Source organism: Phascolarctos cinereus, unplaced genomic scaffold (assembly GCF_003287225.1).
Source record: "Phascolarctos cinereus isolate Bilbo 61053 unplaced genomic scaffold, phaCin_HiC Scaffold_2;HRSCAF=192, whole genome shotgun sequence".
Taxonomy (NCBI): Eukaryota; Metazoa; Chordata; class Mammalia; order Diprotodontia; family Phascolarctidae; genus Phascolarctos; species Phascolarctos cinereus.
In genome coordinates, this window is record NW_027555625.1 from 309,850,070 (window position 1) to 309,877,065 (window position 26,996).

General features: G+C 39.8%; 1 protein-coding gene across 1 annotated transcript in view; it reads left to right on the top strand.

The window, feature by feature from the left end:
* ASTN2 (astrotactin 2) overlaps nt 1–26,996 on the top strand; it is a 1,115,013-nt gene that overhangs the window by 1,066,089 nt on the left and 21,928 nt on the right. The window contains 2 exon segments of the mRNA XM_020990605.2: nt 17,390–17,490; nt 18,504–18,687. Of these exon segments, the coding sequence (XP_020846264.1) occupies nt 17,390–17,490; nt 18,504–18,687 (285 nt within the window).

A 26,996-nucleotide genomic window follows, 5' to 3' on the forward strand; every position in this document is an offset into this window, starting at 1 on the left:
TTATATCGAGTCCACACTGCATTGCCTGTATAGTCTGGCTCTAACTCAGTATTTATAATGTAGAGAAGTGCTGGAGAAAAGGTTTGAGATCAGCCCCCTCATTTCCACCCTTTAATATGCCCTGGCCTTACCTTGGAAATGGAACTGGGACTAGGGGTAAGTAATCATTTAGAAATATGTAAAGAGACATTAAAAATCATTTCTTAAGAAATAAATTGACATATTTTCATTTCAGAAAGCCTCACTCTCCATTGGGAATTTATGTTATATGTCACAGGTGCTAACATGAAGGCTGAAAGGCTGCAGTGAACAATAATTCTCATGGGAGACAATTTTCAAATACATATGGGCACAATTTCCAAACCTTGCTTAAGGGGAAAAAATGCCTCATCCTAGCTATGTTTGAAGTAAAGAACCTATCTGTGTTATTTATCATATTCATTGCTCTTCTCACCTCTTTGCCTTTGAATTGATATTCCTGCATCCCTGAAATATATTCCCTTACCTCCACCTTTGAGAAACCCTTGTTTCCTTCAAGACTCAACTTGGATGTCATTTTCTATTGGAAACCATTCTTAATCACTCTGAGATCATAGTACCTTTCCTACCAATTTTGTAACAATTTTACATCTATTTTGTATGTCTATATATATGAAGCTTCTCTCCTCTATAGAATGTAAGCCTCTTGAGAGTAGGGATTGTTTCCTTTCTGTCTTTATATCCCCAATGCCTATTACAGTGCCTAGTACATAGTGAATACTTAATAAATATTTGTTGATTGACCAATTGATCTCCATCTTGATGTAGTCCCTCATCACCCCAGGTTTGGACTATTGCAGTAGCCGGAGGGTTGGTCAGCTTGTCACACATCTGTCCCCCCTCCAATCCATCCTCCACTCAGCTGTTAAAATGATTTTCCTGAAGTTCAAATCTGAGCATGTTACATACCCCACCTTTACTCAATAAATTTTAGTGGTTCCCTGTCCCTTCCAGAATCATATACAAAAATTCCTCTGTTTTAGCATTTACATCCCTTCCTAACTTACCCTCCCCCTCCTCAACACATACCTTTCTAGTCTTCTATATCCCAACACTGGGATATAGAAGTAACACACTTCTCCTTGCTTTTTTTCTCAAGCAAGACACTATCTTCCCACTATGGGCATTTTCACTGGTTGTCCCACATTCATGGTGCTCTCTGTCCTCCTCTCTATCTCCTGACTTCCTGATATTCTGATTAAACCTTCTACAAGAAGCCTTTCCCAATTCCTCTTAATTCAAGTAGCTTACCTCTCCTGATTATTTCTGATTTATAATGTATATAGCCGGTTTGTACACTGTTGTTTGCATGTTTTCTTCATCATTAGGTTGTGAGCTTCTCAAGGGCAGGGACTATATTTTGCATTTCTTTGTGTCCCTAGTACTTAGCACAGTCTCAGATATATAGTAGGTCTTTAATAAATGTTTATTGACTGATCGGTGAGTATTTGAAGGAAATTTCTACTCAGTACTCAGCTTAATGATCATCAGTTTGTAAGATTTAAAGCTTAAAGGGCATCCTAGAAACCCAATGTCTTTATTTTACAGGTGAAAAACTTAGATGGTGAAAAGTTTAATGACTTTCCCCATGTCTCATACAATATTTGAACCTAGATCTTCAGACTCCAAATTCGGGAACCCTACACTCACTTTACAGACATGGAAATTGAGCTCCAGAGAAATGATGTGATTGACTTGATGTCACACTAACAGTAAAAGAACAAAGCAGAATTAAAACTCAGGTTTCCCAAGTACCCTTCTAGTTCTCATACTCCTTGCCCCTCCTACTCCCATTCTATTCAGTTTCCCCCTCACTCCCAAGTCTCATATACTCCTCATCTTAACTTTCCATCCATTCCACATCTTCTAGCATTAGCCTAGTACCTGCTGGCTGATGATTTTGGAAATATTCATATATTGAAAACTATGGGGTTAAGATGATTAGGTTGCTTCAGCATTTTTCTCAATATCGTGGGAAAACCCTGGGGCCAAAATCCCCTGGTCCCAGGCCTCTCAGTCCTGTGGGAAAAATAAACAGGGGGCATTTTTCCAGCATGAGGAGCAGGGAATGTGACAGGCCCGCCCAAGAGAGTGAGCTGAAGAGGATTTGCCCCCTTGCTGTTTCCCCATGGGACAAACTTCTATGTAAGCAGTGCCCTCTAACTAGCCCAACTCCTCTTCCCTCACTTTCTGGTTATACCCTCAAGGGTCATAAAGGAACAGGGAACCCTAGCTGAAATTCTTGTGGTACCAGCACGTGGCGGATGGGAGGCAGTCCCAAGGGCCCCTCACCAGGCCCCTTTGGCAGGGTCTCACCACCAAGAAGGATATCGGGTGGCTCTGGTTATAGGGCCTTCAGCCTCTTTGGCGAGGGCATTGTAAACACAAGACAGGGCATGGCCAATCAGCCCACTGACAAAAGCAACTACAAATTCCATTCTGAGCCAAGAATGCTGTATTCCTATTGTTTGTTATTCTTTGTGCAGAGAGTAGATGAGAAGTTGGTGCCAATTTACTGTTTCTTAATTACAACGGGTCTTGGAGTTGATATCAAGCAATAAACTAGAAATACATTCCTGTGGCTTCTGTGGAAGGGTTGATTTTCTTTTTTTCTTTTCCTTTTTTTTTAAGAACTGAACGCTTTTCTTGTTTGGAACAGTCATACACTCTCAGCAGCTCAGTTCTTGATATAAAGAATTTGCCACTGCGTGTGCTCACACACGCACATGCACACACACACACATGCGCATGCGCACACACACACATGCACACAGTGGAGGATAATGGGTACTAAGGGTCAGTTTTCCCTAGAAACAATCATAAAAGTACCTTTGGACAATGGGAGCCAAAACCTTAGTCAGATACAGAACTCTGATGTGTGATATCTTCCACCACCTAACTACATGACCTTGGGGAAGTCACTTCACTTTTATGGGTACTAGTTTCCTCATCTATAAAGTGGGATGGGGGAACAGGTAGACTCAGTGACTTCTAAAGTCTCTTCCAGTTCTGGATCTCTGATCCCATGAGAGGCAATGTGGCAGAGAACTGGACTTAGTATCAGTAAATTAGGGTGTGAATTCCAGCTCTGACACTTATGTAACCGTGAGCAAGTTACTTCAATTCTATGAATCCATGAGCATTGGTTAAGCACTTATTATATACCAGTCACTGTTCTGTGCACTGGGGAGAGGAAGACAAAAATGAAATAGTCCTTGCTCTCAAGAAATTTACATTCTATCAGTCTAGACAATACATGCATATGTAAGTATTTGAAGGAAGTAAAGGATCCTAAAAAGACATAGATGAGTACATTACAGGCATGTAGGAGGGGGGGATGGAGAACAAGGAATGGAGTATCCTGTATAAGGAACAGCAAAGGCCAATTTAACTGAACTGTAATGATTGAGAAGGGGTGCAATGTATATAATAAGGCCAGAAAGAGAGATAGGGGACAGGTTGTGAGGGATTTAAAAGCTGAACAGAAGAATTTATATTTGATCCTAGGGGCCATAGAGAGTTAGCCAGTGGAATTTGAGTAGGTGATGTGACATGGTCAGACTTGTATTTTGGGAAAATCATATTGGCAGCTCTGTGGAAGGATTGGAGTGGGGAGATACTTGAGGCAGGGAAACCCCTAAAAAGGCTATTGAAAGAGATCAGTTTGGAAGTGATTAGGGCCTGAACTACAGTTGTGGCTTGTGAATAGAGAAAAGGGAACAGATTTGAGAAGTGTTGTAGAGAAAGCAACAACAACAACAACAACAACATTTAGAAACTGATTGTATGTATAGGGAGAATGTGTGAGAGGGTGAGAGCATAACACCAAAGCGACAAACCCAGATGACTGGAAGGATTGTGTTCTTATCAACATAAAAAGGAAATTTTAACCAAGAAATGGGCTTTGGGGGAAAGTCAATAATCTCCCGTTTCCACCTTTGTGAAATGGGAACAATACCTGTCCTATCTGTAAATCAGATGATAATAAGAATTCATATTTCTATAGAACCTTCCCTCCAACAAAGGGGATTTTGAAAATCCAACATCATTATCCCCCTCTAGCAGATAATGTTAATGTGAACCCTTGTAATTGATATGGTGCTTTTAAGGTTCAAGTCCTTCATGCATACATTATCTCATTTAAGCTTAATAGTAACCCTATGAGGTTGATGCTACATATTATTATCCTTGTTTTTTAGGTGAGGAAATGGAGGCTTAAATAACCAAATTGATGAAGCACCAACTGTACAATGTGCCAGGCACTGTGCTAAGAGTTGGGGATATAAGTACAAAGAATGAAACAATCCCTGTATGTGTGTACTTACATTCTAATAATGACAACAAGAATGGATTTGAGTATATACAAATAATTATAAAGGGAACAAATCCAAAGTAGTTATATGCCAGGAGATTTTGGGAGGAACAGGAAATGTTTGAGATTGAAGGTAATTCTTGAGCCTTGTATTGAAGGAAGAGAGGGATTCTATGGGGCAGAGGTGAGGGGCAGCCAGTGTAAAATCTTTGAGAGAGGAGATGGAGTGTCATGTGTGAGGAACAGAAAGAACATCAATTTGGCTGGATTGCAAAAGGCGAGTAATGCAAAGTGAGGGAGGAAAGATTGGCTAGAATGAGATTCTGAAGAGCTTTAAAAACTGAAGAATTGAGAGTTAAAAAATTTTAATCAGTGAAATGAGAACACTAGAGGAAAAAAATGGAAAGGAAAGAAGAAATATGGAAGAAAGAGTTTGAACCATAATTAACAACTTGGTAGAAGAGATACAAAGCTTTGTCCAAGCCACAGACTCCTTGTAAGTTAGAACTGATTAAAGAGAAGACAATGACTCTATCAGACCCCAAAGAAAATTAAGATAAAGTAAAAAATGGGAAAAATAGAAAATGTAAGGTATCTTGAAGCAAAAACAACTGAACTGGAAAACAGATTGAGGAGGAAAAAAAATTAAGAATCATTAGAGTACTTGAAAGCCATAACAACAATAAAAAATGAAGAGGGGAGTAGACATCATATTTGTAGAAATTTTAAAAGAAAATTGCCTAGATCTCTGCGAACCAGTGGATAAACTGGAAATAGAATCCACTGGTCACGTGAAAGAAACCCAAGTTAAAAATTCCCGGGAAAATTATAGCCAAAATCCAGAGCTTCCTCATCAAGGGAAAATATTGTGAGCAGCAAGAATAAAAGAATTCAAGTACCACGGAACGTAATTACACACAGCCTCCACTATAAAGAAGCAGAGAGCTTGGAATATAATATTCCAGAAAGACAAGAATGGAGATTTACAGCTAAGAATAACTTAATCAACAAAAGTGAGTGTAATGTTAGAAGGGAGGGAAACTGGACCTTTAACAAAATACAGGAAGTATTCCTAATGAAAAGGTCAAAGCTGAGCAGAAATGTTGAAATTCAAACATAAGAATCAAGAGAAACCTAAAAAGGTAAATACAAATAAACAATGATAAAGGGCTAAAGATTATTCTAATATGGGGACATGATCTTGTCCTCTCTAAACTGTAACATCATCAGAGAATATTGAGGGCATCTAGATAGAAAGCTTGCAAGTCATTCTGTTATGTCTTAATAATCTTTTAAAAGAGAATTGAAAAGGAGAGGTAAAAGAATACAGTGGGGAGGAAGGAAAGGGAAGGGAAGTTAGAGAAAATTACCTCGCGTAATTAAGGTATACAAGGAGAAGTCTATACAAATATCAGAAAGAGGTGTAGGGACTGGTACTAAGCCAAATCAGCTTTCATTAAGAATGTACAAGCATATTTAAAGCTCTTTTTGAAGTGTTAAACAATTAGAATCTGAGGAGTGCCTTTCACTCAAAAAGGGCTAAATGAGCTATGAGACATGGATGTGATAGAGTACTGTTGTGCCGTTAAAAAAAAAAAGGAATGGTTTCAGAGAAACATGGGAAGATTTGCATGAAATAATGCAGAGTGAAATAATTAGAACCAGGACAACAATTTATTCAATAACAATGATATTGTAAAGACAATTAAGTTTGAAAGAACTGGGAACTGTGATCAGTGTAATGACCAACCAGAGGACTAATGATGAACATTCTACCCACCTCCTTATATTTGATTTGTTTTGTTTTGTTTTGTTTTGTTTTTAGCCAACATGCAGCCTGCAAGGATCCTTATGTTTAGCTATGTTTAGGGGTTTAGTGCATCCTGCCCCCCATTTCAACTTGAGTTTTACTTTACTGGACTAGCAACCTCTTTAGACAATGTCTTTAGACAAGCAACTCTAAACCTATGATCATATGACTATTTGTAACTTCCATTTGCATAATATTAATGGTGACATTGATAATCCTGGTTTATCTAGCACAGAGGTGGGGAACCCGAGGCCTCAAGGCCATACGTGGCCCTCAAGGGCCTCAAATGCAGCCTTTTGACTGAATCCAAACTTCACAGAACAAATCCCCTTAATAAAAAGATTTGTTCTAGAAAACTTGGACTCAGTCAAAAGGTTGCACCCAAGGACCTAGAAAGCTACATCCAGCCTCAAGGCTGCAGGTTCTCCATCCCTGAAAATTCTAGCATGTTATAGTTTATGGAACAAACAATCCCATTTTATACAGGTGCAGTGGAGACACTGAGGCCATTCAGACAACAAATGGCAGAAGTGGGATTTGAATTAAGTCCTTCTGGTTCCAAGTCCACTGTTCTTTCCACTACAATACAACTGCATACACTGCAGTTATATATAAACATAAATACCTAGTCACTTTTATAGACAGGTTTACACATAGTCCAAAATTTTTGTTCCAACATTTTAAAAGGCTGTCAGGCTTGGTGTCTCACTCCTTACCATGAGAACACTTCAGTTTTTAAGTGCTCATTGAGCTCTGTGCTGGATCTGAAGTTAGAGACAATGACTTCCCAAAAATGCACATCCTGTTCTTTCATAGTCACTTCGTGAGCCTTAAAAAAATCACTCTAAAATGGTCCTTACGTCTTTACTCTGTGGGGAAGTTGTGGAAATGTCAGTAGTAACAAGAAGAGAGTGAAAGCCTCCTCTTATATAACCTACAACATGTGGAGACTCTTAAACAACAGAGTTGAAGCCATCTGGAGTTCAGACCTCCCAATGTGATCTTGACTCAGTTCATCCAGTTCAAACTTTATCTCCTCCTTCCATCTAGATTTGGACATCAGCTTTTCTCTGTCAATAACCTTGTTCTTTACTATTCCCCCCTTCCCTAGAATGTCCCCCATTTCTCCTCCAAAAAGCCAAGTTTAATTGGTAAGTCATCCCCACTACCCTTGCTTAGCTTGGAACAAACGTGGCAACACCTCAGGATTGTGGCTAGATGAACTTCCCATTAAGTTTGCCCACCCAGAACCTCTGACCCCTTAGTATGGGAAGAACTAAGGTTGGCACCACTATTAATTTGCATTTGTGATATGGGAAGGGCATGGTGACAGAACCAATTGTTTGAAGGGCGTAATTGTTTTCTTTTTTCTTTTAAATCTTATTTAATATTTTATTTTTCCCAATTACATGTAAAAACAATTTTAACACTTTTTTTTTCAAATTTTGAGTTCCAAATTATCTCCCTTCCTTCCCCCGCCGCCATTGAGAACTCAAGCAATTTGACAGTGCTTATACATATATAGTCATGCAAAACACATTTCCATGTAAGTCATTCTGTGAAAAAAAAAACAGACCAAAAAAAAAAAAAGAAAGAAAGTAAAGAAAAAGTATCTTTGATCTGCATTCAGTCTCTACCAGTTCTTTCTCTAGAGATGGATAGTACGTTTCATCATATGTCCTACAGGATTGTATTGGATCATTGTATTGCTGAGAATAGCTAAGTTATTCATAGTAGATGATCATACAATATTGCTGTTACTGTGTACAATGTTCTCCTCATTCTGCTCATTTCACTTCCCATCAGTTCATGTAAGTCTTTCCATGTTTTTGAGAGCATCCTGCTCATCATTTTTAAAAATTTTTTAAATTTTTAACATATGTTTTTAAAACTTTGGGTTACAAATTTTCTCCCTTCCTCCCTCCCCACCGACTCTCATTGAGACGGCAAGCATCTCGATACAGGTTATAAATGTGTAGTCATGCAAAACACTTGCATAGTAGTCCTTTTGTAAAAAATTAAGTATATTTCCCTTCATCCAATCCTACCCCCAATTTATTCTATTCTCTCTTTTGACCCTGTCCCTCCTCAGAAATGTTTGCTTTTGATTATCCCCTCCCCCAGTCTGCTCTCCCCTCTATCAACCCCCTGCTTTCTTGTCCCCCCCACTTCCCCCATTATTTTCCTGTAGGGTAAGATAGATTTCCATACCCCATTGTGTATGTTACTCCCTCCTTAAGCCAAATCCTATGGGAATAAGATCCACTCATTCCCTCTCACTATCCCCCATTTCCCCTCCACTGTAAAAGCCTTTTCTTGTCTGTTTCATGTGAGATAATTTATCCCATTCTATTTCTCCCTTTCTCCTTCTCCCAGTAAAATCCTCTCTCACCCATTAATTTTATTTTCCAGATATCACTCCTTCATCTTCAACTCACCCTGTGCCCTCTATCTATGTATACATACATATAATTTTTTCCCTCCCACTACCCTAATACTGACAAAGGACTCAGAGTTACAAATATCATCTTTCCATGCAGGAATGTAAACAGTTCAATCTTAATAAGTCTCTTATGATTTCTCTTTCCTGTTTACCTCTTCCATGTTTCACTTGAGTCTTGTATTTGAAAGTCAAATTTTATATTCAGCTCTGGTCTTTTCCTCAGGAATGCTTGAAAGTCCCTATTTCATTGAATGACCATTTTTTACTCTGAAGGATTATATTCAGTTTTGCTGGGTAGGTGATTCTTGGTTGTAGTCCTATCTCCTTTGCCCTCCAGAATATTATATTCCATGCCCTGCGGTCCCTTAATGTAGAAGCTGCTAAATCTTGTGTTATCCTGATTGTGTTTCCACATACTTGAATTGTTTCTTTCTGGCTGCTTGCAATATTTTCTCCTTGACCTGGGAACTCTGGAATTTTGCTACAATATTCCTAGGAGTTTTCCTTTGGGGATCTCTTTCAGGAGGTGATTGGTGATTCTTTCAATTTCTATTTTGCCCTCTGGTTCTAAAATATCAGGGCAGTTTTCCTTGATAATTTCTTGAAAGATGATGTCTAGGCTCTTTTTTTGATCATGGCTTTCAGATAGTCCAATAATTTTTAAGTTCTCTCTCCTGGATCTATTTTCCAGGTCAGTTGTTTTTCCAATGAGATATTTCACATTCTCTTCTATTTTTTCATTCTTTTGGATTAGTGTTACAGTGCCTTTATTTCTCAAATTGTCACTAGCTTCCAATTTCTCCATTCTAATTTTTAAGGAAGTATTTTCTTCAGTAAGCTTTTGGACTTCCTTTTCCATTTGGCCAGTTTTTCTTTTTAGGGCATTTTTCTCCTCATTGGCTTTTTGGACCTCTTTTGCCATTCGGGTTAGACTATTTTTTAAGGTGTTATTTTCTTCAGTATTTTTTGGAGTCTCCTTTAGCATCACTCTCAGTTTTTCCTCTACTTCTCTTACTTGCTTCTCAAAATCTTTTTTGAGCTCTTCCATGGCCTGGGACCAATTCATATTTTTCTTGAAGGCTTTGGATGTAGGAGCTTTGGCTTCATTGTCTTCTTCTGGTTGTACATTTTGATCTTCTTTGTCACCAAAGTAAGATAATATAGTCTGCCACTTTTTTGCACTGCTTGTTCATGATCCTGGCCAATTACTTGAGTTATAAACTCTTTGTTAAGGTAGGAGCCTGTTTCCAGTGTGGAGAATGTGCTGTCCCAAGCTTCAGGGGTTTGTGCAGCTGTTTTCAGAGATACTTGTAGGCACCTGTAAATTTTCAGTTCTTCCAAGGTGCTATGATCAAGGGCGAGGTGTTTACTCGTTTCCTGGCCTGTACTCTGGTCTATGAGTGACCACAAGTGCTCCTTTTTGCCTCAGAACTGTGAGGGTTTCCTCTCTACAACCACTACAAGCTCCACAATGCCAGCGTTTCTCCTCACCTGAGGACCGCCACCCAGAATTGTGACCTAGATCCAAGCACGGGCAAAGCAAGAGAATCCTCCACCAGCAGAGAGATCCCTGAAATCCCCCTCTGATCAGCCACCCAAATCCCCCTCAGTCTCTGGTCCAGAAGCTCAGGAGGCAGCCACTACCCCAGGGGCCATGCTCTTGGGAACTGGAGCTGAGACCCTGTGCTCCTTTCTCACCACCACAGAAACAGACTTTTCCCACTGATCTTCTAGGTTGACTTTGACTTTTGTGGGTTGACAAGTCTGGAAACCACCACAGCTGCCACGATTCAGTCCTCTGAGGCCTGCTCCAGGTTGGTTGCAGCCTGTGCACCCACGCCACACTGCGCTCCTCTAACTGCACAGTGCAATATACCTTTCTGATCAACCATCCAGGCCCTCTTGGGCTGGAAATTTGTTTCACTCTGTCTTTTTGTGGGTTCTGCTGCTTTAGAATTTGTTTAGAGCCATTTTTTATAGGTATTTAGAGGGGTTTGGGGGAGAGCTCAAGCAAGTCACTGCTTTTACTCCACCATCTTGGCTCTGCCCCTCATCATTTCTTAAAGCACAAAATAGTATTCCATCACAATCATATGCAACAACCTGTTCAGCCTTTCTCCAACTGATAGATATCCCCTCAATGTCCAATTCTTTGCCACCACTAAAAGAGCTGCTATAAATACTTTGTGAGATAGGTCCTTTTCCTTTTTATTTTCTGTCTCTTTGGGATACAGACCTGGTAGTGATATTGCTTGGTCAAAGGGTATGCAATAGTTTTATAGCCCTTTGGGCATAGTTCCAAATTGCTCTCTGGAGCAGCTGAATCAGTACACAACTTCACCAATAGTACATTAGTGTTTTAATTTTCCTAATCTCTTCCAACATTTGTCATTTTTCTTTTTCTACCTGTTCGTATCCTTTGACCATTTATCAGTTGAGGAATGGCTCTTATTTCCATAAATTAGACTCAGTTTTCTATATGTTTGAGAAATGAAGTCTTTATCAGAGAAATGCACTGTAATTTTTTTCACAGTAATGATTAACAAATATGTATTTCCCTCCATCCTCTTTTCCCTGTTTATCTCTTTCTCTGTCTCTTCCTGTCCATTCTCAAAAGTGTTTTGCCTCGGATTTTTATCTCCCCAAAACTGCCTTCCCTTCTGTCATCTTCTCCTCCCTTCTTATTCCCTTCCCTTCCTACTTTCCTGTACGTTAAGATAAATTTCTACACCCAACTGAGTGTGTATATTATTCCTTCTTTGAGCCAGTTCCAGTGAGAATAAGCTTCATGTGCTACCCCCCTCCCTAACTTTCTCCATTTCCCCCTCCAGTGTAAACCCTCTTTCAGGTTTCTTTTTTGTCAGATAATTTATCCCATTCTACCTCTCTCCCATTCTCCCAGTGCATTCTTCTTTTTCATCCCTTAATTTCATTTTTTCAGATAAACATCGCATTCAATTCACACTTCTGCTTTCTGTATACTCCCTCTAACTGCCCTGGTAATGAGAAAGTTTTTAGGAGTTATAAGTATCATTTTCCCATGTAGGAATATTGATAGTTTAACCTTATTGAATCCTTTGTGCTTTCTCTTTCCTGTTTACCTTTTTGTGCTTCTTTTGCATCTTGTGTTTGAATGTCAAATTTTCTATTCAGCTCTGGTCTTTTCATCAGGAGTGCTTGAAAGTCCTCTATTTCATGTACATTTTTTCCTCAGAAGGATTATACTCTGTTTTGCTGGATAGGTGATTCTTGGTTGTAATACCAGCTCTTTTGCCTTCCAAAACATCATATTCCAAGTCTTCTGATCCTTTAAATTTTATGTTATTCTGACTCTGGCACCATGATATTTGAATTGTTTCATTTTGCTGCTTGCATCATTTTCTCCTTGATCTGGGAGGTCTGGAATTTGGCTATAATATACTGGCAGTTTTTATTTTGGGATCTCTTTCAGAAGATGATTGGTGAATTCTTTCAATTTCTAGAATATCAGGATGGTTTTTCCTTGATAATTTCTTGAAAGATGATGTCTAGGTTCTTTTTTTGATGATAGCTTTTATGGAGCCCAATAATTCTTAAATTATCTCTTTTGGATCTATTTTTCCAGGTCAGTTGTTTTTTACAATGAGATATTTCACCATACCGTCTACTTTTTTTTTCATTATTTTAATTTTGTTTGATTGTTCCTTGATGTCTTATAAAGTCATTAGCTTCCACTTGCCCAATTCTAACTTTTAAGGAATTCTTCAGTGAGCTTTTGCACTTCCTTTTTTTTTCCATTTGACCAATTCTACTTCTTAAGGAGTTCTTCTCTTCAGTGAATTTTTGTATATCTTTTTCCATTTAGCCAATTTGCTTTTTAAGACATTCTTCTATTGGATTTTGTGCCTCTTTTAGCATCTGGCCTATTCTGTTTTTTTAATGTGTTATTTTCTTCAGTATTTTTTGTGCTTCCTTTACCAATCTGTTGACTTTTTTTTCCTATGATTTTCTTGCATCACTCATTTCTCTTCCCAATTTTTCCTCTATCTCTCTTACTTGATTTTTAAAATCCTTTTTTAGCTCTTCCATGGCTTGAAACCAAGTCATATTTTTCTTTGAAACTTTGGATATATTTTGACTTTGTTGTCTTCTTCTAGGGATGTGTTTTTTATCTTCCTTGTCACCGTAGTAACTTTCTTTGATCAGAATTTTTTTCTGTTGTTTGCTCATTTTCCAGTCTATTGCTTGACTTTTAACTCTATGCTAAAATAGGGCTCTGCTTCCCAAGTGGAGGGGATACTGTCTCAAGCTTCAGGTTTTTGTGCACCTTTTTTCAGAGGTAATTCTGGAGACCTGTAATTTTTAGGCTTTTCTAAGGTGGTATGACCTAGGGAGGGGTGTATTTACTACTCTCCGGTACCATGTACTAGTTTGTGATTGACCACTAGCACTCTTTTCAGCCCTTGAACTGTGACCAGGTCCCTGCTCCCTGAGGCCACAAGCTCTGCTGTGCTCATGTTCCTCCTCACAGTGGGACTAAGACCCAAGATTGTCACCCATATCCAGGTCCAGCCAACAAAAGGACCCCTGTAAATCTCTTTCTGACCTGTTGTCTGATCCCCTTACAGTCTGTGGGCTGAGAGGCCTGGAAATTGCCACTGGTACCACTGATTCAGTTACCTAGAGGCCTTATTCTAGTTTGCTGGGGTGTGTTCTGCACTGGCATAGCCTGTGCTGGTCTGTGCTTCTCTCACCCTAGTGCAATAGACCTTTCCTGCTGACCTTCTAAATTTTATTGGGCTGGAAAATTGTTTTACTCCATCTTTTTGTGGGTTCTACTGATATAGAATGTTTAGAGTCATTATTTAAAGGTATTTGGAGAGGTTTGGGGGAGAGCTCAGGTGAGTCCCTGCCTTTACTCTGCCATCTTGACTCTGCCTCCACAATTGTGTTTTCTTTAGTAACTCTACCTACTCCCCTTAGCTTGCAGGTAAGTCATTAACCCTGCATTAAATGGGGGCATATACAATGTTGAAGCTAAGGGCATAACACCAAAATGAAGTTAAAAGCGTGTGAATCTGCTTATTCTACCAACATTTACATTGTTGCTGCTTGTGCAGGTCACTTGGAAATCCAAAGATTGTTGTTCTTGGTGTCAAAATAGTCACCTCTAGCCACCCAGGAATTCCTGTAGCACTAGGATCGTAAGTTAATAGAACTTAGAAGGATCTGCTAATATTGTTTTATAGCCTTAGAGATGAAGAAACTGAGGTCCAGAGAAAAGAAGCTTGTCCAGGGTCAGACAAGTCAGAGAGCTAAAAAATACTTTGGAGCTCATGTAGGGCCACACAAATCCAAAGCATTAATCTCCTCTAAAACATCCCTGATACGTGCTCTTGCAGCCTCTGCTTGAATAACTCCAGTAACAGGAACCTCATTATCTTACAAGACAGTTTATTCCATTGTCAGCAGAAAGTTCTGGTTTATTTGTTTGTTTGTTTGTTTGAAAGAAGTTCTCCCTTATGTCATGCGGAAATGAGCCTCAATGTTACTTCCATCCATTGTCAAAATCCATTTTTTGTTCATTCAATAAACATTTCCATTATTGGGCATTTTCTCATGCATGATATTGTGCTGAGAGGTGGGAGGGTGCCAGAAACTCTGAGACCATCCTGCTTTTAGGAAGCATCCAGTCTTCTTGTGAAGACAAGACATAGTACCTACACAAACATTAAATTTAGGGTAATAGAAAATAATATGAGAGTTGTCGTGGGGCATTTAGAAGGCAATGTGGCTTGTTCAGGCAGTGTGATATAATGGGGAGATGACTAGTTTGGCACTCTGTGGATTTCAAGCCTCATTCTTCTTCTGAGTTTTTTGTTTGTTTTTGTTTTATTTATACCTGGGGAAAGGTAATGAATCTTCCTGAACCCCAGCTTCCTGAGCTGTAAAATGAAGAGGCTGGATTAGATGACCTCTGAGGTATTTTTTCTGTTCCTAAATCTTATGTTTTTAAGTATTAAATTGGTTGTGTAGACACTAAATGGTCTCATTTCATCTGAGGAAGTGAGCAGTCAGAAAAGGCTGTAAGACTTCCAGAGGAAGGCAGCCAGGCTGGTGAGGGGACTACAGACCACCCTATACAAGGTAGAGATAAGGATCCAAGTTAGCCTGGCAGAGAGATGATCTGAGGGAACTACAGGCAATGTGACAGATGTCTTCAAGTATTTGAAGGTCTGGTATGTAGAGGAGACAATACATTTTTTCTACTTTGTCCTATAGGGCAGAACTAAGAGTGATCGGTGGAAACTTGATAAGCGTATTTTATATCAATTTAAGAAAATAAAATTTCCTAAAAATTAGAGCTTCCCCAAAGTAAAGAGGGCTGCCTTGAGAGAAAGTGATTTCAGGGCAGCTAGGTGGCGCAGTAGATAGAGCACCAGCCCTGGAGTCAGGAGGACCTGAGTTCAAATTCAGCCTCAGACACTTACTACTTACTAACTGTGTGACCCCAGGGAAGTCACTTAACCCCACTGCCTAGCCAAAAAAAAAAAAAAGAGTGATTTCCACAGTACTTAAGGTTTTCAAGAAGAGGACTGCCTCTTGTCAATGAACAAATATTTACTAAGTACCCACTATATGCTTGGCTCCCCTAGGCAGTAGGAATACAATTAAAAAGAATGAAACAACCCCTCCTTCTAAGGGGTTTCCCTTTGAATGGGGAAGACAAATACACTTCATCAGCAATGCTGTAAAGGGGAGTCTTCCTCATGTATTACATGTCTAACCATTTTTAGATTTGATGAGTCTATGGATGATATAGGCAGCTAAGTAGCTCAGTGGATAGAGCACTGGGCCTGGAGTTGGGAAGACTTGAGTTCAAATTCAGCCTCAAACACTGACTAACTGTGTGACCCTGGATAAGTCATTTAACCTCTGTTGTTGGCCTTAATTCACTGGAGAAGGAAACAGCAAACCACTCCAGTATCTTTGTCAAAAAAACCTCATGTACAGTATGGTCGATAGGGTCACAGAGACTTGGACATGACTGAACAACTGAACAACAAAAACAACAATGGATAATATAGCACTTCAGCTGGGTTTTCAAGAACATGGATAAGAGAAGAACTTGTTAGGGAGCTGTAGACAGGGAAACTGGGGGGGGTTGTCTTGTTTTGTTTTCTAAAGGAAAAATGCTTATTACATGCTCTGGGCATAATGATACTAATCTAATTGGAGTATATTGTTCATGTGGGGGATAGAGGTAGGTAAAGTAAGTTTGAGAAGGGAAGGGCTTGGAGTAAGCATTTATTAAATACTTTTATAATAATAATGCCAGGTACTGTGCTAAATGTTTTACAAATATTATCTGATTTGATCCTCACAACCCCCTAGGAGGTAGGTGTTATTATTATCCCCATTTTACAGGTGAGAAAATGGTAGCAGAGTTCAAGTGACTTGCCTCCAGGACCACACAGCTAGTGAGTGTTTGAAGTGGATTTGAATTCAGGTCTTCCTGATTTCAGGTCCAGCCCTCCAGCAACCATTGTGAAGGGCTTTGAAGGCCAAAATAAAAAGTTAGGACCTAAAAAGTTATTAGGGAGCCCTTGAAGCTTTTCAATATAGTAGTTTTGTTGTGTTGGTGGTTTGTTTTTTGTTTGTTCGTTTTTTTTCCAGCTTGATTTGAAAAGGCAAAGGTCAGAGTAAAATTATATTGACTTGGGGAATCATTCAGTTTCATTCAACTTAATTTGACCCAAAAAAATTATTAATCTGTACTATGTACAAGATTCTCAGAATATCTTGACAAAAATCAAAGAGTTCCTGTGCTCAAAGAGATTACATTCTAATGAGGGTTGCTCTGCAAAAGAAGACATAGTAATCATAAGAGGAGAGAGCCTATTAACAATGAGGATCAGAAAAGTCCTCATGTAGTAGGTAACACCTGACCTATTTTTGAAAGAAGCTAGAGATTCTAAGAGGTGGAGGTTAGAGGAGATAGATTCCTAGACAGGAGAAGCCACTTTTGCAAAGGCCCAAAGACTGAATGTCATATTTCACAGAATAGCTAGCAAGCCAACAACAGTGCAACAGAGGACGTAGGAAGGGAAGAAACATGAAAACAGACTGGGAAGGTAAGTGGGAAGCCAAATGGTAGAGAGCTTTAAATGCCATTGTAAAAAGTTTGCATTTTCTCTTAGCAGCAAAAGAAACAATTACACATTTTTAAGTGAGGGAGGAGGTTACATGATGAGATGTATGCTTTACAATATCAGTTTCTCTGTAAGATGCTAGGCTGCGGGGTTAGAGACTAGAAACTGGGAGCCTAATGGGAAAACTATTGCAATAGTCCAGGAAAGAGGTAATAAGGGTCTGAATTGGCATAGAAGTTGGGTAAGTGGAGAGAAAGAGATAGATTTAAGATATGTCATAGTTAATAGCTAGGTAAGTATTAGACACTGATGTGGGGATTGAGGGAGCAAGAAGAGTCAAAGAAGATTCCAAGATTGCAAACCTGAGCAACTAGAAGAAAGGTAATGCCATCCACACAAATGAGGAACCTTGGGGAAGGCATGGATTTCCAGGGAAAGATGACTTCTATTCTGGTCATGAGTTTGAGATGCCTATGGGAAATCCTTGGATCTGTCCAGCAGACATTCGGTTGATGAGACTGGAGTACAGGAGAATAATCCAAGTTATATATATAGATTTGGAATAGTCTACAACAGACCTTTTCTCCCTTGCATGTCACTAGAGTGTAGGTGATAAGTAAATCACAGCTAACTCATACCTGGTTTTCTTTTAGGTTTACCCTCTATGCTGTGGATACAAGAGGCCGACACTCAGAGCTGAGCACTGTTACGCTGAGGACAGCTTGCCCTCTGGTAGATGACAACAAAGCTGAGGGTAGGTATTGGCTGAATGCCTAGTTTCATGAAGACATATGGAGTCTATTACTTCAGTCTTTCCCTTTTCCAAGGGAGTCACTTCATGGTCTGAGAAGAGAAAGATGAAAAATGGAAGGCAAGGAGGACTGATGGTGCAGTGGTTAGGAGGCTGGACCTGAAGTCAGGAAGTCCTGGCTTCTGACACTCATACTGTAGGCAAATCATTCCTTGTTTATTACTATTTATTACTATTCCTTATTTCATTCTTTGTATTTGTTTCCCTAGCAATGGACCAAGCATTTAGTGGGTGCCTGGTAAATAGTACATAAGCCCTAGTTCCCTCACCTATACAATTAGCATAATAATAACGACTGCATTACCTATCGATTTTACAGAGTTGTTGTGAGGCTCAAATGAGATATATTTGATATTTGACAAACAACAACAACACCTAATCCAGATCTTACTTGGGCAGATCACCCATCTTAAGTAGAGTTGTTTTTTAGTCATGTCCGACTCTTCATGAACGCATTGGGGGTTTTCTTGGCAAAGAGACTAGAGTAGTTTGCTATTTCCTTCTCCAGGTCATCTTACAGATGAGGAAACTAAGGCAAACAGGATTAAGTGATTTGCTCAGGGTCACATAGCTAGTAAGTATCTGAGGCCAGATTTGAACTCAGGAAAATGAGTCTTCCTGACATCAGATCTAGTGCTCTTTCTACTGCACCACCTAGCTGCCCCTTAGGTAGATATGTCAAGTTGCTAAACATATGATGGAACTTAAAATGTTCAGCTACCAACATAGAGTTTTCCAAATATCCAGATGTAACCTCTGCATTGAAGCTGGTCACAGTCATAATACAATGGACATTTTGCTTTACCAAAAGCTTGGTTTATTTATTTAAATCCCTTTAGTCACCTAGATTTGTTGGGGCTGCGTTTGCAGTTTGCTGTCTCTTTGAAGAAACCTTTCTGTCCAGCTCCACTTCTCAAAGATCCCTTGTAAATCTACCTGTTTTGCCTTCTTTTCAGAGATAGCTGACAAAATCTACAACCTCTACAATGGTTATACCAGTGGCAAAGAGCAACAGACAGCTTACAACACCTTGATGGAAGTGTCAGCCTCTATGCTTTTCCGTGTCCAACATCACTACAATTCTCACTATGAGAAGTTCGGGGACTTTGTCTGGAGGAGCGAGGATGAGCTGGGACCCAGGTAGGGGTGGGAGACTATCATCTCTGCCTTTTGGCACAGGACCCCCTCAGCTAAGGGCTTGGAAGGACTGTCTAGAAGGAATTTGGGTGGCATCCTACATACTCCAATTGCACCTAGCTAAAAGTGATTACCTCTCAGTGATTTTAACGAGAAACAGGAAAGGGCCAGGTATATGATCCCATGGCTTGATGGATATGACTTTGTCAGGATGGGGCACAGTGAACCTCATCCCTGACCTAGCTACCACATTGCACAGGGGATAGCTCCCATATATACTGGAGCTTTGGGAACACAGGTTGAGCTGGACAAATAATCTGACTCCCCATCAGCTATCCTTGCACTTTACCCCTAGATCTAATGATGACCCTCAATCCTAACTGAAGTCAGGAAGACTCATCTTCATGAGTTCAAATCTGGCCTCAGACATTTACTAGCTGTGTGACCCTGGGCAGGTCACTTAACCCTGTTTGCCTCAGTTTCCTCATATGTACAATGAACTAGGGGAAGGAAATGGCAAACTGCTCCAGTATCTTTGCCAAGAAAACCCCAGATGGGGTCACAAAGAATCAGACATGCCTAACCAACAAATCCTAACTGGCCTGAAGCTCGTCTTATACTTTGGTTTCCTATTTAGTCCAGCTCCTGAGATTTTGGCTCTCTGAAGACCACCTGGTACCAGTCTGGCTTGGCTTTTAATCTTTATTTCCTCACTCCAGTTTTTCCATTCCCTCATTAGACTATGGCAGTAATTTTTTTTCACTGCTGGGGATAAAGTATGCTATAGGAGAAACAATACTGGATTTGGAGAAAGACAACTTGGATTTGAATACTATCTCTGCCAGTCATTACTTTGGAGTGCCTTTGGGCAAATCCTTTTGCCTCTCTAGGCTTAGTTTCCTCATCTATAAAATGGCAGCTCTTTAAATTCCCTTCTAGTGCTAAATCTCATGAATAGTTGGCACTGGGCATTCTTCCACCTGCATGTTTGCCTAATCATCTAATGTTGTTGGCCCTTCCCTTGGTTAAAAAAAAAAATCCAGTAGATGAAGATAAGCAGCAAATTCAGGAGCAATCCTCTGTTTACATTTAATATAAGCTCATAACTGGACATTTGTTGATATAACAACTTGTGGTTTGATTACAGGCTTTTCATGGCCATTAGTAAATGAACTAATGTTTGGATCTCACAAGCATATGTGAATTTCACAAGCTTACTCAACACTTCAGAGGTGCTAAGAGCTGTGATCAAGACATAGCACTAATGCATAGCTTTGGGAATTGATGTGTAAACAGAAACATAATTCATAAATTTGTCAGTTTAAAAATATTTGTTGACTTGAGTTTGCTGATGATTCCCCACTGCAGATGGTAGAGATAACAAAATACTCTTCAATTGCTTGGAATCTTCAAAACAACTTTGAGAAACAGGACAACATTCATAAATTCACTTTTAAATTGAGGAAATTCAGTTCAGTTCAAAATAACCAACATTTATTAAGTATCTACTTATATGCCAGGCACCATGCTAGGCACTGGAAATACAAAAACAAAACAAAATCAATTATGTGTGGGTTAGAGGAGAGAGAGGAAGAAGAAGAGACACATAAATCCCAATAAGTGAATACAAAATTTATTTAGAGTAAATCCAAAGTAATTGCAGAAAGGTGGACAGACCACTAATCAAAGGAGTCAGGAAGAGCCCATGGGTGATACTAATTACTGAGTCACTTGCCCAGAGTTATTCTAGAAACTAAAGGTGTTCATTTATTAATATTTTTGGTGAGGCAATTGGGGTTAAGTGACTTGCCTAGGGTCACACAGCTAGTGTCAAGTGTCTAAGGCCAGATTTGAACTCCTCCTGACTCTATCCACTACACCACCTAACTGCCCCTATTAATTTATTTTTTTCTAAAACAAAAGTATTTTAAAGATTGAATCTCTTCATGTCATCCAGGTCAGATCCCATTGCAGATCAGCATGGCAGGTTTGATCTGCTGTTCTCGCCAAGGACTGTTTGTCCCTCCTTAAGCAACCTGGTACCCCTCCCCCATTCCCATCCTTTCCTGGGGGCTCATCATATAAATGCTGAACTTAGCACAGACATCTGACCAGCATAGCCCACAGAACTCCTAAGCTCAGCAAGTCCACTGGACTCCGCCTACCCTATAGCAAGGATCATAGGCACATGTAACCATTTATCCCTACAGCAACCAATTAAGCACCTACTACTATGTGCTAAATATTGAGGATAAAAGGATGAATGGTATCGTCTCTGCCCTAAAGAACCTTAAAACATAAAGGTAGGGCCAAGTCCCAAAAGTACCCCGACCCCCAGTCTGTGGCTTAGCCCACCATATCACCCGGCTATCAAATTACTGCTTATTGAAGTTATTAGTGTTTGGAATGAAGCAGAACTATACATTAAGACCTTCACAAATTGTGAGGAAAGTAGCTTTTGTCTTCAGTGTTCCCACTTCTAGGGTTCCCATCTCCCAGCCAGTGATTTCTTGTTCCCTAGGTCTCTTCAGTCATGGAAGAGAACATCTGACACGCTCATTCAGTTTGAGCTGATATACTCTAAATATAATATCCCTCCTAGAAGGTGTTTGTATTCAAAAGCCAAACTTCAAGGAGAGGACAGTGCCTTTCTAGTGCCTAAAACCCAAAGGAAGGAAATGCTAATGGTGAAATTTCAGGCATCAGTGAGGATCTATTTTGAAATACACACACACACACACACACACACACACACACACACACACACACACACACAAAGACAGGGAGAGGGAATGGGGAAGTAGGATCCTCAAATCTTGGTTCAGGCACCTATACACACTGCATTGTATGAGATACATCCTAAACCAAGTCAGTTCTGTTCTAAACTCTAGGATCATATGATTTATTGATGGAGAGGATCTTGGAAAACATCTCTTTCCAACCCTCTAATCCTACAAATGAGAAATCTAAGATGCCCAAAGTTAAGTGATATACCCAAGGTTACACTTGTAACAGAGGTAGGATGCTATCCCAAGTGTTGTTTGGCATTCCCTTCAGTACACCTCCATAGAACCTAGGAGGATTTGACTCCCTTAAAGGCAAAAACTGGAGCTTGGTCTACCATTATAAACCTGCCCTTTCAGGGCCTGTCTTATCAGTATCTGGGTCTTGGACTGTAATTTTTCCCCTCACATGAAAGGGAGGCTCGCTGTGATATAGGCAGTGAGAAAAGCCAACAGGCAGGCAGATGGACAGATCAGTAGATAAAAAACATTCAAAGTGAATCATCAAATCCACCATCTTAGAAATAGCCAGGAAAAAAAATAACCTATTGCTTTTACTGTGTTTTCCCACACTGCTCATTGGTGCTCAGTAAAAGATTTCCTCAAAGCTAAACCAGGGATCCATTCCTGACTCCAGCTTTACAACTTGTGAGAACAATTTATGACCTTCCAGGACATAAATTTCCGTTTGCTTGGGACTGGCCCTCCCACAGAGGCTGCCCAAGTTGTAGCTGCTTTGATAACTTGTTAACCTCCAACCATTGTGCCAGTGTCTCACTCCCCCCCAACCCCCCCCCCCCCAACATCACTGTGCTTCCTCTATCTTTAACCATGCTTTGTTGTTGTCCCATGGGCACTTTGGCTTCTCTTGCATCTTGGTATTTCACTGTCTATCACTAGACATTGACATTAGAGATTGGTTTCTGACAATCTCTAAAAAACATTGTAGAGAGAGTGAGGTAGGTCATGAAAAGGAAATGTCCTCTCAAATAGGATTATAGATTTAGATGTGAAATGACCTTCAAACGCCATCTAGTCCAATCCCTTCATTTTTACAGATGATATAACTGAGGTTTAAGTGACTTGCCCAAGTTCACACAGCTAGTGTCAGAGGTCAGATGTGAATCCAAGTCTAACTCTCTATCCCCTGTGTCCAAGCTGAAAGGGGTCTCATAACATTAGAAAATAGAAAATTAAAGATAAAAGACCTGAGAATAAAGAATATTAGAACATAACAATAGATCTGGAAGAAACTTAGAAATCATTTAGTCCAATCCACTCATTTTAGAGATGAAAACACTAAAACCTGGAAAGGGAAAATCACTTGCTTTTCTCACCTAGCCTGGGCTGAGTGTCCTGACTACCTGTCCAGTGCTCTTTCTATTATACTGCAATAGAGACTGATATCAAGTCACCTAGGAGACTGGACAGGCTCCATCAACCAACAGTTATTACTAAACATCTCTTATGTGCCAGTATCTTTTATAGTGAGAATTATGGGGTACACAATAAGATAAATAACAATAAAGTCACATATCTGTAACCCTTAGGGCAGCTAGGTGGAGTAGTGGATAGAGTGCTGGACCAGGAGTCAGGAAAACCAGGGTTCAAATTCAGTCTCAGACACTTCTTAGCTGTGTGACCCTGGGAAAATAATTTAATTGTTTAGCTCATTTTCCTCATCTGTAAAATGGGCTGGAGAAGGAAATGGCAACCCCTCCAGCATCTTTTCTAAGACCCCACTCATAAAAAAAAGGAGTCGCAAAGAGTTGGACATGAATGAAAACGATGAAATAATACTAAATAGCACTTACTAATTTATAAAGTACTCTCTTCAAGTCCTTTGAGGTAGGTGGTAGAAGTACTGTTGTCCACATTTTATAGGCAGGGAAAATGAGGCTAAGTCAACATTTATTTATTAAGTACCTACTATGTGCCAATCACTGTACTATATAACAAGGATACAAAGAAAAGCAAAAGACAGTTCCTGTTCTCCAAGAGCTCACAGCCTAATGAGGGAGAGATGTTAAATGACTTGCCCAGCATCACATAACTGATAAGTTGCAGAGCTGAGGCACAAGCCTAGGTCTCCTAACTTTCAAGTCCACTGGCCCTCATGCATTTTGTATTCAAGGAGCGATGAGTTTGGCCACAAACACATCTTAAATATTTGGTGGTTCTTACACTATCCTAAAATATCTCATGCAAACCAAGTATGTTTCCTTCATCCCCAGCCCTGCCCTCTCCTACCTTCTGCCAGGGCTGGGCCTCTTCTAGAGCAATATGGCTTGGGGGATGGTTTACTGACCTAGGACCACGGTGTTCTATGAAGATCTTGTAGGTGATGCAAAATCTTGAGTTATGAAAAATTAATTTCTGCATTATGAAAATGGTTTCACTTTTGTTTCCAGCCTAAATCAACCAGTAAGCATTTATTTAGTGTTTTGTTCCTATTATTTAGCTGTTTATGTACCTTACTTAAAAAGTCTTAGAGACATGCTTAGGACACTCAGGAGTTAAATAACTTGACAGCTTGACACAGTCATTATATACCAGAGATAGGACTTCCAGACTTCAAGGCCAGCTCTTTATTCCTTCCACCAAGACATTTGCCTGTCTGCATTGGAAGAAGGAATTTCTTCACCATGAGTTTTCCATACCAAGGAAATCATAGATTCAAATATGTACGTATATGTACACATATACGTCTAGGGTGTGGGAACAAAAAAAGGCAAATATAGAAGTGTATTATACCTTTCTTCCTCTTAAAAGATATTAATATCAGGGCTTAGTGGAATCCTGTAAGAATCCCTAACTTACTTTGAAAGTCATCTCAAGCAGTGCTTCCCACACTAGACCTGTCCTAATTCCTCTGGCTGCTAAAACAATTCCTCTCCCTTGAAATTACCTTGCACTGACTCTGGAGATATTTTTATATTTATTTACATGTGTAAGTGTTGCCCCCTCAATGATATAAGCTCCCAGAAAGCATTTTTCTTTTCTTTTCTTCTTTCTTTCTTTCTTTCTTTCTTTCTTTCTTTCTTTCTTTCTTTCTTTCTTTCTTTCTTTCTTTCTTTCTTTCTCTGTCTGTCTTGCACCTATCATAGTGCCTGTTACATAAGAAGTGCTTAATAAATGATTGTTGATTAGCTGATGGTCAATGTCAGATGTAGGGCAAAGTAAGATAGCTAAGATCCAAAGTCTATACTAACAGGATCATGAGCCTTAGAGCTAAAAGAGATGTTAGGAAACTGAGATCCAAAGTAATGAAATTATTTGCCTAAGGTAATGCAAGTGATACAGCTAGGATTTGAAAACAGGTCTTCCTGGGAACCCCAAAGCCACTCTTTATACTTTATCATTTAGCCTCTAAAATTAGACCAAGCTGAGAGTAAGCAGTGTGCTTTGTAGTGGTCAGTGAAGAGACCAGCCTGCCTCAAAGAGAGTGCTTTGTGTGTTTGTGTCAAAGGTTGTGGGATCCTGAAAGGTCCAAGTTTCCAGTTCCAGCCAGGTCACATGGCTGCTTATGCAGTAAGATAATGTCAGACCAAAGACTAGAAACTAGGTCTCCTGACTCTCAGTCCAGTTCATGTTCCATGATACCACCCTATTTAGTCCTATGTGTGAAAAATAGGGGGAAAAGTTGAAAAGATAAAGCAAAAACTGAACACAGAGGGTTTCAAAAGCCAACTGCAGAGTTAATATCTGATGAAAAAGGCAATAAGAACCAAATGAAGAAAGAAATTCAAGAAGATTAACTTGGCAGCCTACACTATGTGGATTGGATGGTAAAAAGCTAAAGGCAAGAGGATGAGACAAGAGGCTATTACAGAAACCCCACATGTGAGATTATGATGGCTCATATCAGGCTATAGCTGTGGGAATAGAGGCAAAAAGGTAAATTCCAAAAGGGAGTATGAATGGAAACATTGTAATGGTAAAGTTATAGGAAATGGAGAGGAAGGAATAAAAGACAATTCCAAGATATCTAGGCTGGGAAAGTGGGCTATGATTGTACCTGTGGTGGAAACTGGGAAAAGTTAGGAAGAAAAAAAGGAAGTAGTTGGTTTTAGGGAAAGATATGACAAGTACAGTTTTAGGTAAGTTGACTATGAGTGGATATCTAAAGGGCAATATCCTCCCAAAGTCTAGACTTTTGGAAATACAGGTCTAAAGATCAAGGGTGGAGATGGAGGTTTAATAGTTATCTGAATAGAGGTGTAGATAAAGTCTTGAGAATGGATAAGCTCACCATTGACTTGTAGATTAATTATCTCTGTTTCATTTCAGTGCCTGGCACTGTGCTAATCACTGGAGATATGAAGAAAGGCAAAGACAGCTCTCAGAGTTCACAAGCTAATGAGAGAGACAGCATGTAAACAACTTTGTACAAACAAGATAGATACAGGATCAGTTGGAGATAATCCATTGATAGAAGGCACTAGAATTAAGGGGGATAGGAAGGGATTCCTGTAGAAGATAGGACTTTAGCTGGAAGGAAGCCAGGAGGTAGAGTTGAAGAGTGTGCATTGTAGGCATGCGTCACAGCTACTGAAAAGCCCAGAGTCAGGATATGGAACAATGAGACCAGTGTCACTGGGAGGGAAGGGAAAGAAATATAAAGTGTTAGAAGACTGGGGTGGGGGGCAGCCAAGATGGCAGAGGGAAGCCAGGAAGGTGCTGTCCCCAATTTCCCTCAGAAACATTAAATCAAGCCTCTAAAAGAATTCTAGGATGACAGAATCCACAAAAAGACAGAGTGAAACAATTTTCTAGCCCAGGATAACTTAGAAAGACTTCAGGAAAGGTCTGTCTCAGTTCAGTAAAAGGGGAGTGCAAGCAGCCTCCAGGCAAGCTAGCAGGAGGCTCTTAGCCACAGCATGGAGCAGCAACCAAGACCCCACTGTCTAGGCTCAGTAGGTCAGTAGCACAGCAGGCCAGCTGTGAGGCATCCAGCCCAAACAAAACAAACTGCCAGCCCTGGAACTCAGGACACAACAGGTGTGACTAGGCCAGGCCACCCTAGCACAGTGGGCAAGTTGCCAGACCCAGAACCCCAGTGCAGAAAGTCAGTGATCAGACCCTGGCTCCCAGTGCAAGAAGCTTGGGACAGTGCCCACGGTACCCTAAGAGCAGAGCTCAACTTTTAAAAATGAGCAAAAAAAAAAAAAGAGTATTGACCATAGAAAGCTACTATTGTCAACAAGGAAGATCAAAACACAAAATCAGAAGAGGACAGCAGTGTCAAAATGCTTACATATGAAGCCTCAAAGAGGAATATGAGTTGGTCTCAAGCCCAAAAAGTCATCTTGGAAGAGTTCAAAAAGGATTTTAAAAATGAAGACAGGTAAAAGAAAAATTGGGAAAAGAAATGAGAATTATACAAGAGAATTATGAAAAAAAAAAGAGTCAACAGCTTGGAAAAGGAAGCACAAAAATTGACTGAAGAAAACAACTCCTTAAAAAATAGAATTGGCCAAATGGGGAAAAAAAATCCACTGAAGAAAACAACTCCTTTAAAAGGGGGCC